The sequence below is a fragment of the Ailuropoda melanoleuca genome, chromosome 1 (genome assembly GCF_002007445.2).
Source record: "Ailuropoda melanoleuca isolate Jingjing chromosome 1, ASM200744v2, whole genome shotgun sequence".
Classification (NCBI taxonomy): Eukaryota; Metazoa; Chordata; class Mammalia; order Carnivora; family Ursidae; genus Ailuropoda; species Ailuropoda melanoleuca.
This window is the reverse complement of record NC_048218.1, coordinates 172,560,578-172,574,016: the sequence shown is the minus strand read 5'-3', so window position 1 is coordinate 172,574,016 and position 13,439 is coordinate 172,560,578. Positions and strand designations below refer to the sequence as shown.

The window sequence follows — 13,439 nt, the reverse complement described above, 5'->3', positions numbered from 1 at the left end:
TTTAGGCATGATAGAGGATAGAAAAGAATATCTAGAGTTCTGTTAAACCAGGCTTCGGGAGCGGGAAAGAACTGAGCAGGTTTCAGACCTCTGATCCCCTGTCCTGAAATGGTGGGGGTGGTAGCCTCTCTATTGGAGAAACTCAGCAGTGGTTGGGGAACTTCAGATTCTTTGCCCTCACTCTCCTCTTTTCACCTCTCCCACCTACAAAAGGTTCTGAACTTTCGGCATCTTCCCACACAGTACCAAACCCCCAAAACCAAGCCATGAAAGAATATCAGGTCTAAAAACAGAAAACTCAGAGTCTACAGGGGTATGATTTTCTGCAAAGGTATAAAGGTATAAGTATACATTTGCATCTGAGAATTCAGAAATATATTATCCAGACTGACCCTAGAGCCACAAATAATTCTGATTTGAATTTCCATGCTGGGGATAACTAGTAAGATTTTATAACCACTCTGGCAGTTTTCATGTATTAAACGCTTTTGTGTGTATATGATTTATCCCCTTCTTCCTGCAGCTCATAATTTTAAAAGAAAATGCCCAGTGCTTATTTCTTTTTCGGTAAAAATAAATCAGAATTTGCCTAATGCTTCCCAAATCTGTGTCCCTCCGGTCACCTGCAAATGGGTTCACGGTCTCCCTTAACATGACAAGGGTCATAGAAAGCATGGAACAGAGCTTTTCAGCATCTCGAAAATTCTATTTAGCTTAGAAAATTCTTATGAAATAGCAGAAATTTTGTGCATTTGCCTATGTCATCTTGTCATTCTGTCTATAGTCAGGTAATTTTCTTATGTAATGGCCTGCATTAGGTGATATTAATAGGTTGAAAGGGTATAAAAACATCTAACAATTTTCTTATGAAAGACAGCGTAAGTACTAGCTCATCAAATATTTTCCAAGCCTAGCAAATGCCATTTCGATGCCTTAACACCCTAAATGAAATGTGTAGCCATCCTGTCATTCAAAGAAATAATAATTTAGGAAATAATTCTAAGTTCAGCGGCGGTGCAGCCTCCAGGTTGTATAATTGTTGTTGGGCATTAGGGAGTTGGAAATACATCATCTGGTGTGTGCACGATGTGTGTGTGCGTAGTCGTAGAATTTTTTACTTGGCGGGAACTTTACCAGCCCGTCTCATTTACAGGTAAGAAATCTGGATCCCAGGGAGCAAAGGTAACCCTGTGAAGGTTACAAGCAGCACTAAAACCCACTCTCTGTACACCTTTCTCATTGTTTCCTGGCTGTACCGCAGTAGCCCTTGTTCTCTGAGACTCCAGTGACGATCCCCGCCTCATCTCGCATTATCCGATGGAAAATAGGAACAAATCTACTTTGAAAGGCAAAGTGTGACAAATGTGTACGGCATTCTTATTTTTATTTTTAAAACATATGTGCATGGATTATAGCTGCTTTCAAAGCTGGCCTATTTATAAATGAATTCGATGTCTCAACAAATTAATAAGAACCCGTTTTACCCTCAGCCCTGAAAATACCTTCATATTCCAGACTTGAAATACCATTAAGTTCTTTTTTACAAAGTAGAATCTCATTGTGTTAAAAATAGTGTGCTTAAAAACAATTTGGCTTTTGAAAAGTCTTACTATTTTTGTCCCATTGAAAGTTTCTCTGTAAATTTCATTTATAAAATCATTGCCTAGTAATTTCAACACTCTTTTTCCTTTGTGTTGTTATTTTTAAAAACCAATAATGGGCCTCACCCTCTGTGTTTTTGTTTGTTTAAACCTCTGAATTAAGGACCCCATTCTCGAGAGTTAGGCCATCCCTCTGCCGAAACAAGCCCACACTTCTCAGTGGGATGGCCTGGCACCGGGGTCCACTTGATACCTGCGCAGCATCATCATTGTTGCCTGGCACCTGCATTGGGCTTGCTTCTTATAGTCACTCTTTCCACTGAATCCTCACAGCAACCTGATGAAGTTTTTACTGCTGTTGACCCCAGTTAACAGATGAAAAGAGTGAGGTACTGATAGATGAAGTGACTTGCCCAGGTGACTCAGCAGTAGTGAAAGGAACAGGCTTTGAACCTGACAGTCTGGCTCCCTGTGTCTTCGCCCCCTTTCTGCCATCATGAACTCTTGGGCAACCCATTTTGCCTTTCTCACAGCTCTTAACTACAAAGATAGGAAAGCAGATCAGACAGTCTGGATGGATTCTTCCTGCTTGATAAATTTCAATCTTGAATATCTGTAATCCGAACATTTTAGAGAAAAAATATATTAATATTTAATTCTGTATCCCTGCCTCTAATACTGGAACATCCTTAAAACAAGGCATGAATCCCAAAATACATCAAAATCTTTTCATTGTTTCCCTCGTAACATGTCAAGGAACAAATTGTTTTTGATTTATTTTTATTGAAGTGCAGTTGACATACAATATTGTATTAATTTCAGATATACAACATAGTGATTCAACATTTATATACATTACACAGTGATCACCATGATAAATCTAGCTACCATCTGTCACCATACAAAGTTGTGACATATTATTAACTCTATTCCCTGTGCTGTACATTGCATCCCCAAGTCTTATTTATTTTATAACTGGGAGTCGTTTGCCCATTCCTCACTGCCAGGGATGAATTTTGAAGAAGTTTAGGATAGAGGTGCCTGGGTGGCTCAGTCTTTGACGTGTCTGCCTTTGGCTTAGGTCACGATCCCAGGGCCCTGGGATTGAGCCCACGTTGGGCTCCTTGCTCAGTGGGGAGCCTGCTTATCCCTCTCCCTCTTCCTGCTGCTCCCCCCATGTGTGCTCTCTCTCTCACTCTCTCGAATAAATCAATAAATCTTATTAAAAAAAATAAAGAAGTTGAGGATACTGTCATGCCAGTCCCTTCATGTGGAGGATGCAGGCATGTCTCTGGTGAGAGAATGCTGGGTTTGATTCCAGGCCCTGTCACTGCAAGTGACTTAATTTCACTATTCTCACTGTCCTACCCTGTGAAATATGGATGATAACAGTAACTTTGCTGTTACTGAGGATTCAGAGTTGAGACAGTCAGAGCTCTTACAGCAGCGGCCAGCATATAGCTTCCGGTAATTGCTGGCCAGTACCGTTCTTATAGTTCAGCTGGTCACCTTTATTCCTCAGGAAACCTCCATTTAAGTTGTGTTCTGCAGCGCTGCCACTCCTCCCTAGGAACCCAGACAGGACTGCTCATCAGTCTTGAGAATCACTCCTGCAGGGAACATAATATGTCCTGAGGCTGACTCAGTCCTTCTGTTAGCTGTGACTGTCCTGTTCCAGTTTTCTTCAGTGAGGCGTGTGGTTTCAAAGCACAAAAGACAAAGGGAAAGAGGGTACTCACTCTAGTGTCCATCCTGTGTGACTCCCGGTCTCCCAGCCTCTTCCACTTGCCCTTCCTCCCTCGCTGGAAGGGGCAGGGAATTGTGCCCTCATACATTGACTTCTGGGGTCTGGCCCTCTGTCTGGGGACTATCCTACTGTTAACTTTTTAATGAACCATTAGCAGTATTTCTCTCATTAGCAGCTTAGAAGAATCTATGAACTTAGATATTATTTGGAGGTTTGAAGGAGAGGATGGGAACATAGATTTCACTGTGTGTCAAGGCCCAGCCTCTGCCAGACATTTCACTCCCTACGGCCCCAGGAGGTAACTAGCAGCATGTCCATCTAACTGATGAGAAAGCTGGAGAGAGAGATGCTTGCATCACCGACCTGGTGAGAACTTGAATCGAAACTCACCTGATTCTGAAATGTATGTTCTTTTCATTATGTAACACAGTGAGAAGGAGCCAGGTGCTATTTTTCTCTGGAGACAGTGTTGATCTGCCAGTGTTGATGGGTACATCTACACTCAGCATGTGAAAGTTCAGCTTTAGGATCTGAATATCCCATAGGATTTTGACATAATCTGTAAGAATGATTGGTTGACCCTGTCCCTCCCTATCGATAGGACCACAAAGATCATTCACTAGATTTTTCTTCTTTCCTTCCTTATCTCCTAGAAATGTTCAAATCTTTAAGGAGCCATGTAGTATACTTATACTGAAGATAAAAATAATGCTTAATAGACACTGTTTACTAAACCTATCTATGTGCTAGGTATCTTATCACATACTTTATATACATAGACTAATTTGATGCTTATAAATTTTATGGGGTCATATATTTTACAGATTTGGGGAGTTTCATGGTCTAAGATTATATAGTATGCTAGGGAGCCTCAAGTTTGATCTTTGAATGTGGTACTTCTGTTTGACTGTAACCATTACACAGTCCTTCCTCCTCATTCCTGCTTACTCCTTGGCCTCCCATAATCCTGAGCATGTGTTCGCATATGCTAATATCTTTGTGCTTGCATGAGTTTAAGTTTCCATATCAGTAATTTCATATGTTTAAGCGTAATGAAAAGCCTGAAAACAGTGACTTAAATCATATACACGTAATTCCTTAGGAGGTCAGTTTGAGGTTGGTATGATGATTCCACAGTGTCCTCAGGCCTTATAAGTCTCCACTTGAGAGGATAGCCCTCACTTTTATGCTGACAGAATGGCTGCAGGAGCTCCAGTCATTACTGGACATGAAGTTGTGTTCTGAACTTGAAGAGTTGAGGTGTGAACGCAGAAGCAAAAGGAACAAGACAGTCTAGTGTCTTTCCTCTTTTAAAGGTCTTTCCTGGAAACTCTACCCAGCACTGTCCGTGTATCTATCACTGAATTGGATTGGCTCATAATGATCACTCTTAGTTTAAGAGAGACTGGGAAATGTACTTTCTTTAGGTGGGTGCATTGTCGCAGTGAACGAAATTGGTGCTTATTAACATGGAACCCAACCTGCTAATTTCTCGAAATAAGTTAAATAAATTCATCTAGTGTCACTCTTCCCCAGGGACTGACTATCTAGGGGAAACTTGGTGTGTTCCAGGGGCTGAGACTATCTTGAGAAGATGAAAAAGTTGGTTCAATAGAAGCTTTAACGAAGTAGACTATGTCTTAGGTATTCAAGAGAGTTGTCAAGAGTCAGCATGACCCAACCCAAGGAGAGGGGAGGTAAGATCCAGAAGAGGAGTATAACCCAGTGATTTGAATCTAACTCCACTTAGACCAGGACTAATAGGGGGAAAGGAGAGGAATCCTAGATTCTAAATATACCCTAAGCATTAATAGTTAAGGTCATGCCACTTATAAGATTTTACTTCATAAATATCTTCTATGGATATAAAAGCAATTCTTTCATATTTGTGTTGGCTGGGGGAGGTGCAGTAGAGGCAGAGTTAATTGGGAACAGAATCAGGAAAAAAGTATAACCAGACAATGATGGGCTTTGATGATGGGAGTTGGGGTCCCAGCTGTAACACTTGCAAGTCTTGCGACCTGGGGCCTTGGAGAAGACACCTAACCTTTCTAATCCCCCTATTTCTAGTTAAAAAAAAAAAAAAACAAAACACAGAGAGAAGAGAAATTGATGAAGTCTTCCTCACATGCTTCTTGTAACAACTTACAACAGTGTAGAGCCCAGTGCCTGACATAAGGTGATGGTGGTGGTATGGCTGCTGCTGGTACTATCACATTGCAGGTGTTGTCCATCAGCAGGGGCTGGCTGTATACTTGCTGTGAGTCCCTCTGGACAGGGAGGTCAAGATCCTGGTTTCTGTGGAAGAAGCAGTGCAAGAGAATCTGGGAGAGTGGGTGGAGAAGTTAATTTCCAAAGCAGCAGTCACAAGGAAATGTCCTGAGCTCTTGTCAACTAAGGCAGGAAGCCTGCTGGGTCAACTAAACGGCAGGTTTCAAATGGTCATTTGGGACCTCCTAAAGAAAGCTCATGATGGAAGGTTTAATTTCTCCAAGTTTTACCTTCCTTATATAGAAAATGAAGGTAAGCATAACGCCTACCCTCCAGGTTGTTGTGAGGATAGTACCAGTAGAGTCCCTGGGCAATTGATATGTACCCAGTAATATGCTCTATTATTAATGATGTTTCTCCCTCCCTCTTCACCCAGGCAAGAGCAGGGCTGGTTGGCCTCAGTTTTGTCTGGTTATCACAGCTTCAGTAATCCCATAAAAATTTTAACTGGGGCATAAAGCACACATATAATCACACTGGGCCCCAAAAGATACTGTGATAATGTGATTAATAACGAGTTCTTGGATGGCAGTTGTGTTTTAGAACGCTGCTGTGGACTTGTAAATTCCATTGGCTTCAGTGCTTATGAAAGTGAGACTGACAGCTCATTGCCCAGGGCAGCAAACACACAGTCCACCTGTATTTACATTCCAAGTTCCTTAAATAGCTTTGTGTCCCAGGTCAGAACTTCACTCTCACCATTTTTCTGCCAGTGACACAGGCTGGGGGTTGGGGTGACATACGTTCTTGCTTCTCGTTTCTGAGATGGGAACAGGCTTGACTAGGAACTGGGGGAAATCAAAGAATAGCCCATGTTCTTGGAAACCATGCATTGGCACAACACTCATTATGATCGCCACCACCTTGCTCCACGTTCACAGCAGCTTCTGTCCTTTCAAAGCACTTTCCCATGAGTCATGTCTTTGATCCTCTCTAAAACCTATGGAGATGGACAAGGAGATGTCATTAATAATTTTTTTTGGTTAAGAAAATCGAGGCTCAGAAAGGTAAAGTGACTTGCTCCTGATTGGCACGGGCTGGACTTGCACCCAAATCTTCTGTCCTCAGACCCAAACCTTTCCTATGTGACTGCACATTGCTGCTAGCCTGTGTCCTTACTTCGTCTGGAGGAAAACAGCATTAATGTGTCTTCATATCTACCCTTCTAAAAGTCTGGAATCCACTAAGATAGAAGAGGTTGGTGCGTCATAGCTTGTGGCCCAGCCAGAGCAGAGTGTGTTCCCTTAGGTTTGGTTAGGGTTCTCTTGTTGGGGCCAGCACCAGAAGATTCTCTCCTTGTGGAATCAGCCACGTGGCAGGCACAGGGCTTTCCCCACCTACAGAAGGTCTTTGCTATAAACCCCTTTCCAGCCCTGCCCCATCCTCTCTTGGGCTTGAAATTCCACCATTTCGAACCTTGAAGACTAATTGGCCTTTAAAGAGATTCCAGTTAAAACCAGAATTCTTTCACTATACATAACAGCTTATATTAAAAAACAAAAACAAAAAAAACCCCAAAACTACTTAGGGTACTGTTTTGGGTGGAAGGTGGTCACAAAACCTGGCTCCTTCCAGTGTCCTCATCCATGAGGCATGACCAGAAGAGACATTGTAAAGATCCCATGAGATGTAGGTACAAGGACTATAAAAGTGTAAGCAGCCCAGATAGCAGGGAAGAAGAGGGTGGCTGGGGTGCTGGTCTGGGAAGGAGGAGAGAAGTAGGCACAGCTAGAGCTTGGAGCGGTAGCTCTGACCCCCAGAAGCTCTGCAATGGGGAGGCACAAAGGTAGTCTGGCTGATGTCACAATTTGTTCCAGGACTGGACCATTTGTGGCCTCCAGAGCCATTTGGGTTGCTTTGACCTCCAGCCATCTGTGTCTAGGAATGTAAAACAAATGGTTAATGACATCAGATGGTATATAATATCAAATGTCCGTGTTGTTCCCCTCCCTGCCCTTACTGCCATAAGAGGGAAAAGAGCCCCCTGGAGAAATCATCAAGGATGCTATTTTCAAAGTTGCAATTAATTGTGTGCTGGGGAAAGCTCATTCTCTGCCACTTATTCTGTCAAGAAAGGGGAAATTAAGGGTGATGGAGCTGTGACTGAGAGGCTAGTCTGAATCGTCCTCATAACGTCAAAGAAGCAGACACAGAGCCCATATTCAGCACCAGGGATCCTGGAACAAAAGATGTAAGGGTCACATGCTGGGGTGGGTCAGGAGCTGACTTCCTTCAGGTGAAATATGCGCCTCGGGATAGGTCTGACTGTCTGACCTTAGACTTCACAGTTGCACGGGGACTGTCGTCAGGTTGCTTTTTCAAAACGCCTTACGTCCGCTGTGGCTTGAACCACACATGCCTTCTGTCCTCTCTTTGGGACCCCTCCATGTGGCCGTGTTCTCTCATTTCATTCTGCAAACTCTCTCTTCCAGCCAGTGAGACCTGCAACGACTTCCACCCAATGTTCTTCACCCACGACAGATCCTTCGAGGAGTTTTTCTGCATCTGTATCCAGCTCTTGAACAAGACATGGAAGGAAATGAGGGCAACTTCTGAAGATTTCAACAAGGTAAGGTTGAATCTGAGGCAGAGGCAGCAGCTTCCTGTGTCCCCAAAGGAGCTCTGACTCTGCGTGGTTCCTTAGCTGTCGTACCTGTATGGACATGAGCTGTGTGTTGGTGATGCTCTCATCTCTGTGGGGGTAAGCGTGGTGCAGCTTTGTTCCTTTTGGCTAACTAAACTGGAGCTACCCGCAGAGACGCTTTCTTGGAAAAATATTGTCTAGGCTAGCTTTTTCCTCCGAGGGCATTGGTCCCGGATGCCTTGTTATGGCAACATCCGTTGGGGGAAAGGCCTCCCCCTCCACCTGTGTGGGCGGCTGTTCGAGAAGGAATGATATCAGGAAGGCTGCTCTGTCTAGGTGACTTGGTTTCTTTGTGGATTATAGGCGTGTTGAGGTTATCTGCCCTTTCCTGTGTCAAAAAGAGTTTTTATTCAAATGCAAAATCTCTTTCAGGGAGTTGAGTAAGTTTATATGGAACTTTTTTTTTTTTTTCTTTAGTTTACAGAAAGCGTTTGATTCTTAGAATGGACATCTTCTTTGGTTTTCTGTAAAAGTGCGAATTTTGGGTTTCTCTTTGTGAGTGAATGTTGGGTGCCGAGAAGAGTGTTGACCGATTTAGCAGAAGAAGAGGTATCATGTGAACTTTTCAAGAGAAACAAAATCTTTATCCTTAAGAGGCCTTGTTAATGACAATCAAATGACTGGTAATAACTGATGGTTGGCACAGGTATATTTAGGAGAGAATATTGGGAGAGGTCTTCGGTACCTTTCATTTGCTACTGTTTCTGGATCTGGTTTGATTGGCTCCGTCACCCATGCCTGCTGACCCCGGTCTGGGGACATAACTGTCGCTAAGAGTCTAAGGGTCTGATCTCACAGTCGTCCTGTGGGGCCTTCACTGCTGGTGAACAGAATGTCAGAATTCCAACTGCACTTGATGTTCTTGTTGGTCTTTGCCTCCCTGTCACCTTTCCTCTGAACTTACATTCCATCCTTCTTTCCCACTATATTTCTGGTTCGTGGTATCTTGAACTGATACTGGTTGAAAGGAAAGAAAACCGGGAAAAGGAAATAATACTTTTTGCAAGCCTCAGTTAGGTTCTGACCTGACTGTCTCCATCGGCACGATGATCTTCCCTGCCGTTGAAGCAGACAAACGCAAGGTGTCTTAGACACCTTGGGCCATCTATTTAATTCATTGAAATAGGCCCTAGAGATGTCCCTCTGTGGAGAGCACTGATCTGCCAGCTATAATCCAGAGCTGCCAAGGGTCTAAGCAGCTATGCCTAGGGACAGGCATGACTGAAGAAGGGAAGCGAAGGAAAGAAATCCAGTAATTCTGCAATCTCCTAAGTGTACTTCACTTGATTATGAGGGTCTTTGCAATTCAGGTGCAAATCATCCCTGGGAAAGAGGAATAAAGGAACAGGGAGACCTTTGTACAATCAAGCCAAAACAAGTGGAGAGTTAAGTAGTCTCTGAAATGTCCAAGGCCACTTTGCCCTGAATTAGATCAGCTCTTCACGTACTACGGTGTTTCTGAAAGCCGTGCAGTCCTCAGCTCCTATGTGTATGGGACACCTGTTCTTTTAGGAGAATGGGACCTCACTGGCTGTCATGTGCTCTGCTATCAGGTATCTGTCTGCTTTCTGAGAGGATTTCATTCACCCTGCTTCTTCTAAATTACAGAAACCAGCATTTTTGTAAATGATAATAATGCAAATATTATTGTTGTTGACCTATGCACAGATAAGGCATATGGAAAATATTACCAAATCCCTGCAGAGGAAAGGCTAAAGAGGGTTAGCACTTAGATGATTAAATCCAGCAGAACATACAGTTTACAAAACGAAGCCCCGAGAATACATCATTAGCAACGGGAACCAGAGGCCTCCGTCCGGAGGAGGTGAGCGTGGCTGTTGGGTCCGTGTTCATCACGGCCAGGTACTTGGGTCAGTGGTAATGATATCCTGCTTGTGCAGGGTGAGGTCCTCAAAGTGTCACTCTGAAACTTTTTTCATAATTAAATTATGTGGCTGTAAAAACTGCCTTTGGCAAGGTCTAAGGGCCAGGATTGGGGCATAGTTTCTTATCATGGCCCTAGTGCCGTCTTTTTGCGTCGTCTGCCGATCATAGACATCAGTCTCGTGTCACATACGTGCTGCCAAGTAGTGAAGGCAGTTTACGGCTGTGAAGAGGCAGTCGGAAGCCTGAGAGGCAGAGGGTCCCGTCCTATGTACACATATCCCTTGGTCAAGAGTGGATACCAGAGGAGGGTCAGGAATGGGAATGACAAGGGATTTAAATTTTGTACATGAAATATTTTTGCTTTGTTTGCTTTTTTTTTCTTTTTACTATTACGCGCGCCTTACTTCTGTAACAGAAAAGTCTATTAGTTATATACTATTTTGTCATGTGTATACTAGTTTTCTAGGGTTGCTGTCACAAATTACCATAGACTTTGTAGTTTAAATAGTACAAATGTACTGTCCTGTGGTTCTGTAGTTCAGAAACCAGAAATGGGATTCATGGGTTAAAATCAAGGAATCAGCAGAGCTGTGGTCCTTTTTGGCTGCTCTAGGGGGACATCCATCTCCTTGCCTTTCCAGGTTCTAGAAGCCACCTGCATTCCTTGGCTTGTGGACCTTTTTGTTTATCATCAAAGCCAACCAGCTGCAGGTTCTGTCCTTCTCACGTCACACCTCATCACTCTGATCCCTCTTTGGCTTGGATCTTGCACTCTTTTGGACCCCTGTGATTACATTGGACCACCTGGATAATCCAGGATAATCTTCTATATTTTAAGGTCAGCCAATTAGGAACCTCAATTCCATCTGCAACCTGAATTCCCCTTTGTCGTATAACAAAACATATTCACAGATTCTAGGGATTGGAATGTGGACATCAATGGGGGTGCATTTTTCTGTCTATCATAATGTATATTTAATTTGTAGGAGTATTACATTTGTATCTGTATTTTTGTGTATCAATTTAAAATATTGAAATGTGGATAGATGTGCTTTTTGTTGTTGATTTATTTGCTGGTAGACCAGCATAATACCAGTCAGAGTTCTGCCAGTGGCTGCTCAAACACAGATTTAGCTATGTCCCTTTTCTTTTATGTCCCCCTTCTGCCTCTAACAGGCTTTTGAAAAAAGATGGGCCCTGTATGAGGGCCTCTAGGTCAGTTCTTCCTGTTTTTTTCCTGCTGCGTGTCGATCAGCCACTGCTCTGCTTTCCCAGATAATAAATTGGAAAGGAGAGAAGAAGAGCTGAAATTTTCATCAGTTCACTTTTCTTCTTGTTATTAACTTGATAGCAGAAGCTATTGAATTTAGGAACAAGAGTGGATTTGGTGTTATTGGTAGATTTGATGTTTTTCTTGTTTCCAAAGATTGTCCAAATTATAATTCAGATTATCTTAAAAGAGACCAACATGAGACACACTTTCTTTTGAACATTCTTGGACACCATCTCAGACTGTTGCCACTTTGAACAGAAGCACGGATGGCGGATTTGCTTGTTGACCGACGACCCGGGTTCTGTAAGAAGGGGCTTAGCTCTCTGCCTTCTTCAGCTCATTACTGAAGAAGCAGTATCCCTCAATACAAAATTCTGATTTTACAAATAATAACTAGATTCTAGCAGATGCAGGAATTTCTTCTACAACCCAGCTTACTTGGGACACTAGTTTGTAGATAAGTTTGTTAATGCTTCTGCTGGAAATGAATGTTTGGAAAAGCAGCTGCCTTCTTACTGCTCAAGCCTGGGGAAGCAGAAGATGGGATGTTTCTTATTTATGTGGAAGAAGTAGAATTAGAGAGTGATTAAAATATTTATGCTTTGAAAAGTACTTTCTTCCAGTTTCCCAATATAGCAGTCTCTGCAGAATAATCCATTGATTCAGGCCATTGAGTTTGTCTTCTGTTTTTGCCTTTTATTACCAATTTTTTAGAGCATCCATTATTCATTTTTATGGGCATTAGAGAAGAGCTTAAACTGCAGCTGGATAGCTCGGCACGCAAGTGGCCCCATAGTCATTTCATCGAAGCCCTCATTTTTCAAGCAGGGTAGGAAAGAAGACACAAGTGATTTGGATATTTCAGGTATGGGAATCTCATTTAAAGCTTTTGTTGCAGACCATGCCACTTTAGAAATTCTAACAAGGGTATACACATCAAAATCGATATTTGTGTGTAGTGGTGTTTCTCAACCTTGTCAAACTTGCCCGAACCTTAGAATCACCTAGGGGGCTTTGGAAACCTCTGTCATCTCTGTGCGCAATTGTACAACATACCAATTACTTCTTTGGGGTGGGGCCAAAGCTCTCAAGCTTTTTCATGAAGGCAGATTTGATCACCTGAAGGTGAATCACATCCATAGAATGACCATCAGTTGATACATGTAACACAGACCACCAACTAGTACAAACTGTGTGCATCGGTGAAGTAGTCTGTCCGTTGGTTTGTAAGGCAGGTTCTCACCCTGGTTCTGCTACTCAGGGACTCTGTGCCTGAATATTTAAAAAAAAAAAAAAGTGGATACCAGTATCTCATTGCCTTCTCTTATGATGGTGTGATACTAAATTGAAATAATAAATGTAAAAATGCTTTGAGGAAGTAAAATGTCATATGCAGTTGTGTTCTTTTTATACATAATACGATAAATCCTGTCTATGAAAAATGAGTAAATTGCCCTTTTCGAAAGAAAACATTTTGGGGGGCCATTATGTTAAAAAACGAAGGAAGGAAGGAAGGAAGGAAGGAAGGAAGGAAGGAAGGAAGGAAGGAAGGAAGGAGGGAAGGAAGGAAGGAAGGGTGGGTGAAGCTGCTTATGTACCACAGATTAAGTTCTGAACTGAATGAACTATTTTAACTTTGGCAGACATAGGGTTTAAACTGAAAACGTCATGGGTTGGGGAAGAAACAACTTTATTAAGTACCTTAGTTTTCCGTGTGACAGGCCATGGGTAGCAGCCTAAAAACCAGATTTCACAAAAGCTCTGGTGCTTGCTTAATGGCTGGAGAGAGTTAAAGCCTCTGTAGCCATTACCTAGCTACACAGACCTCTCTGGGGATGTCTGAGCCTTTAGATACCTTCAAAATACTTGTTCACGTCATTGGTGTTACTTTAGATGCTATCAAAATCGGCATTAAAAACAAGATCAAATGACTTTGCCATGCTTTCAAATTGCCAAAATGGAAGAAACTAATGGTTTGAAAAATGTAGTCATTCTAGAGCAAAAGCACTATTTTGA

General features: G+C 42.5%; 1 protein-coding gene across 8 annotated transcripts in view; it reads left to right on the top strand.

Moving 5' to 3' along the window:
* The window catches only part of ELMO1 (engulfment and cell motility 1), a 521,109-nt gene that overhangs the window by 355,496 nt on the left and 152,174 nt on the right, over nt 1-13,439 (top strand). For all 8 annotated transcript variants that reach the window (XM_034659738.1, XM_034659793.1, XM_034659646.1 and 5 more), the window contains one exon: nt 8,052-8,188. In XM_034659738.1, coding sequence (XP_034515629.1) covers nt 8,052-8,188 — 137 coding nt within the window. The remainder of the gene's footprint in view (nt 1-8,051; nt 8,189-13,439) is intronic.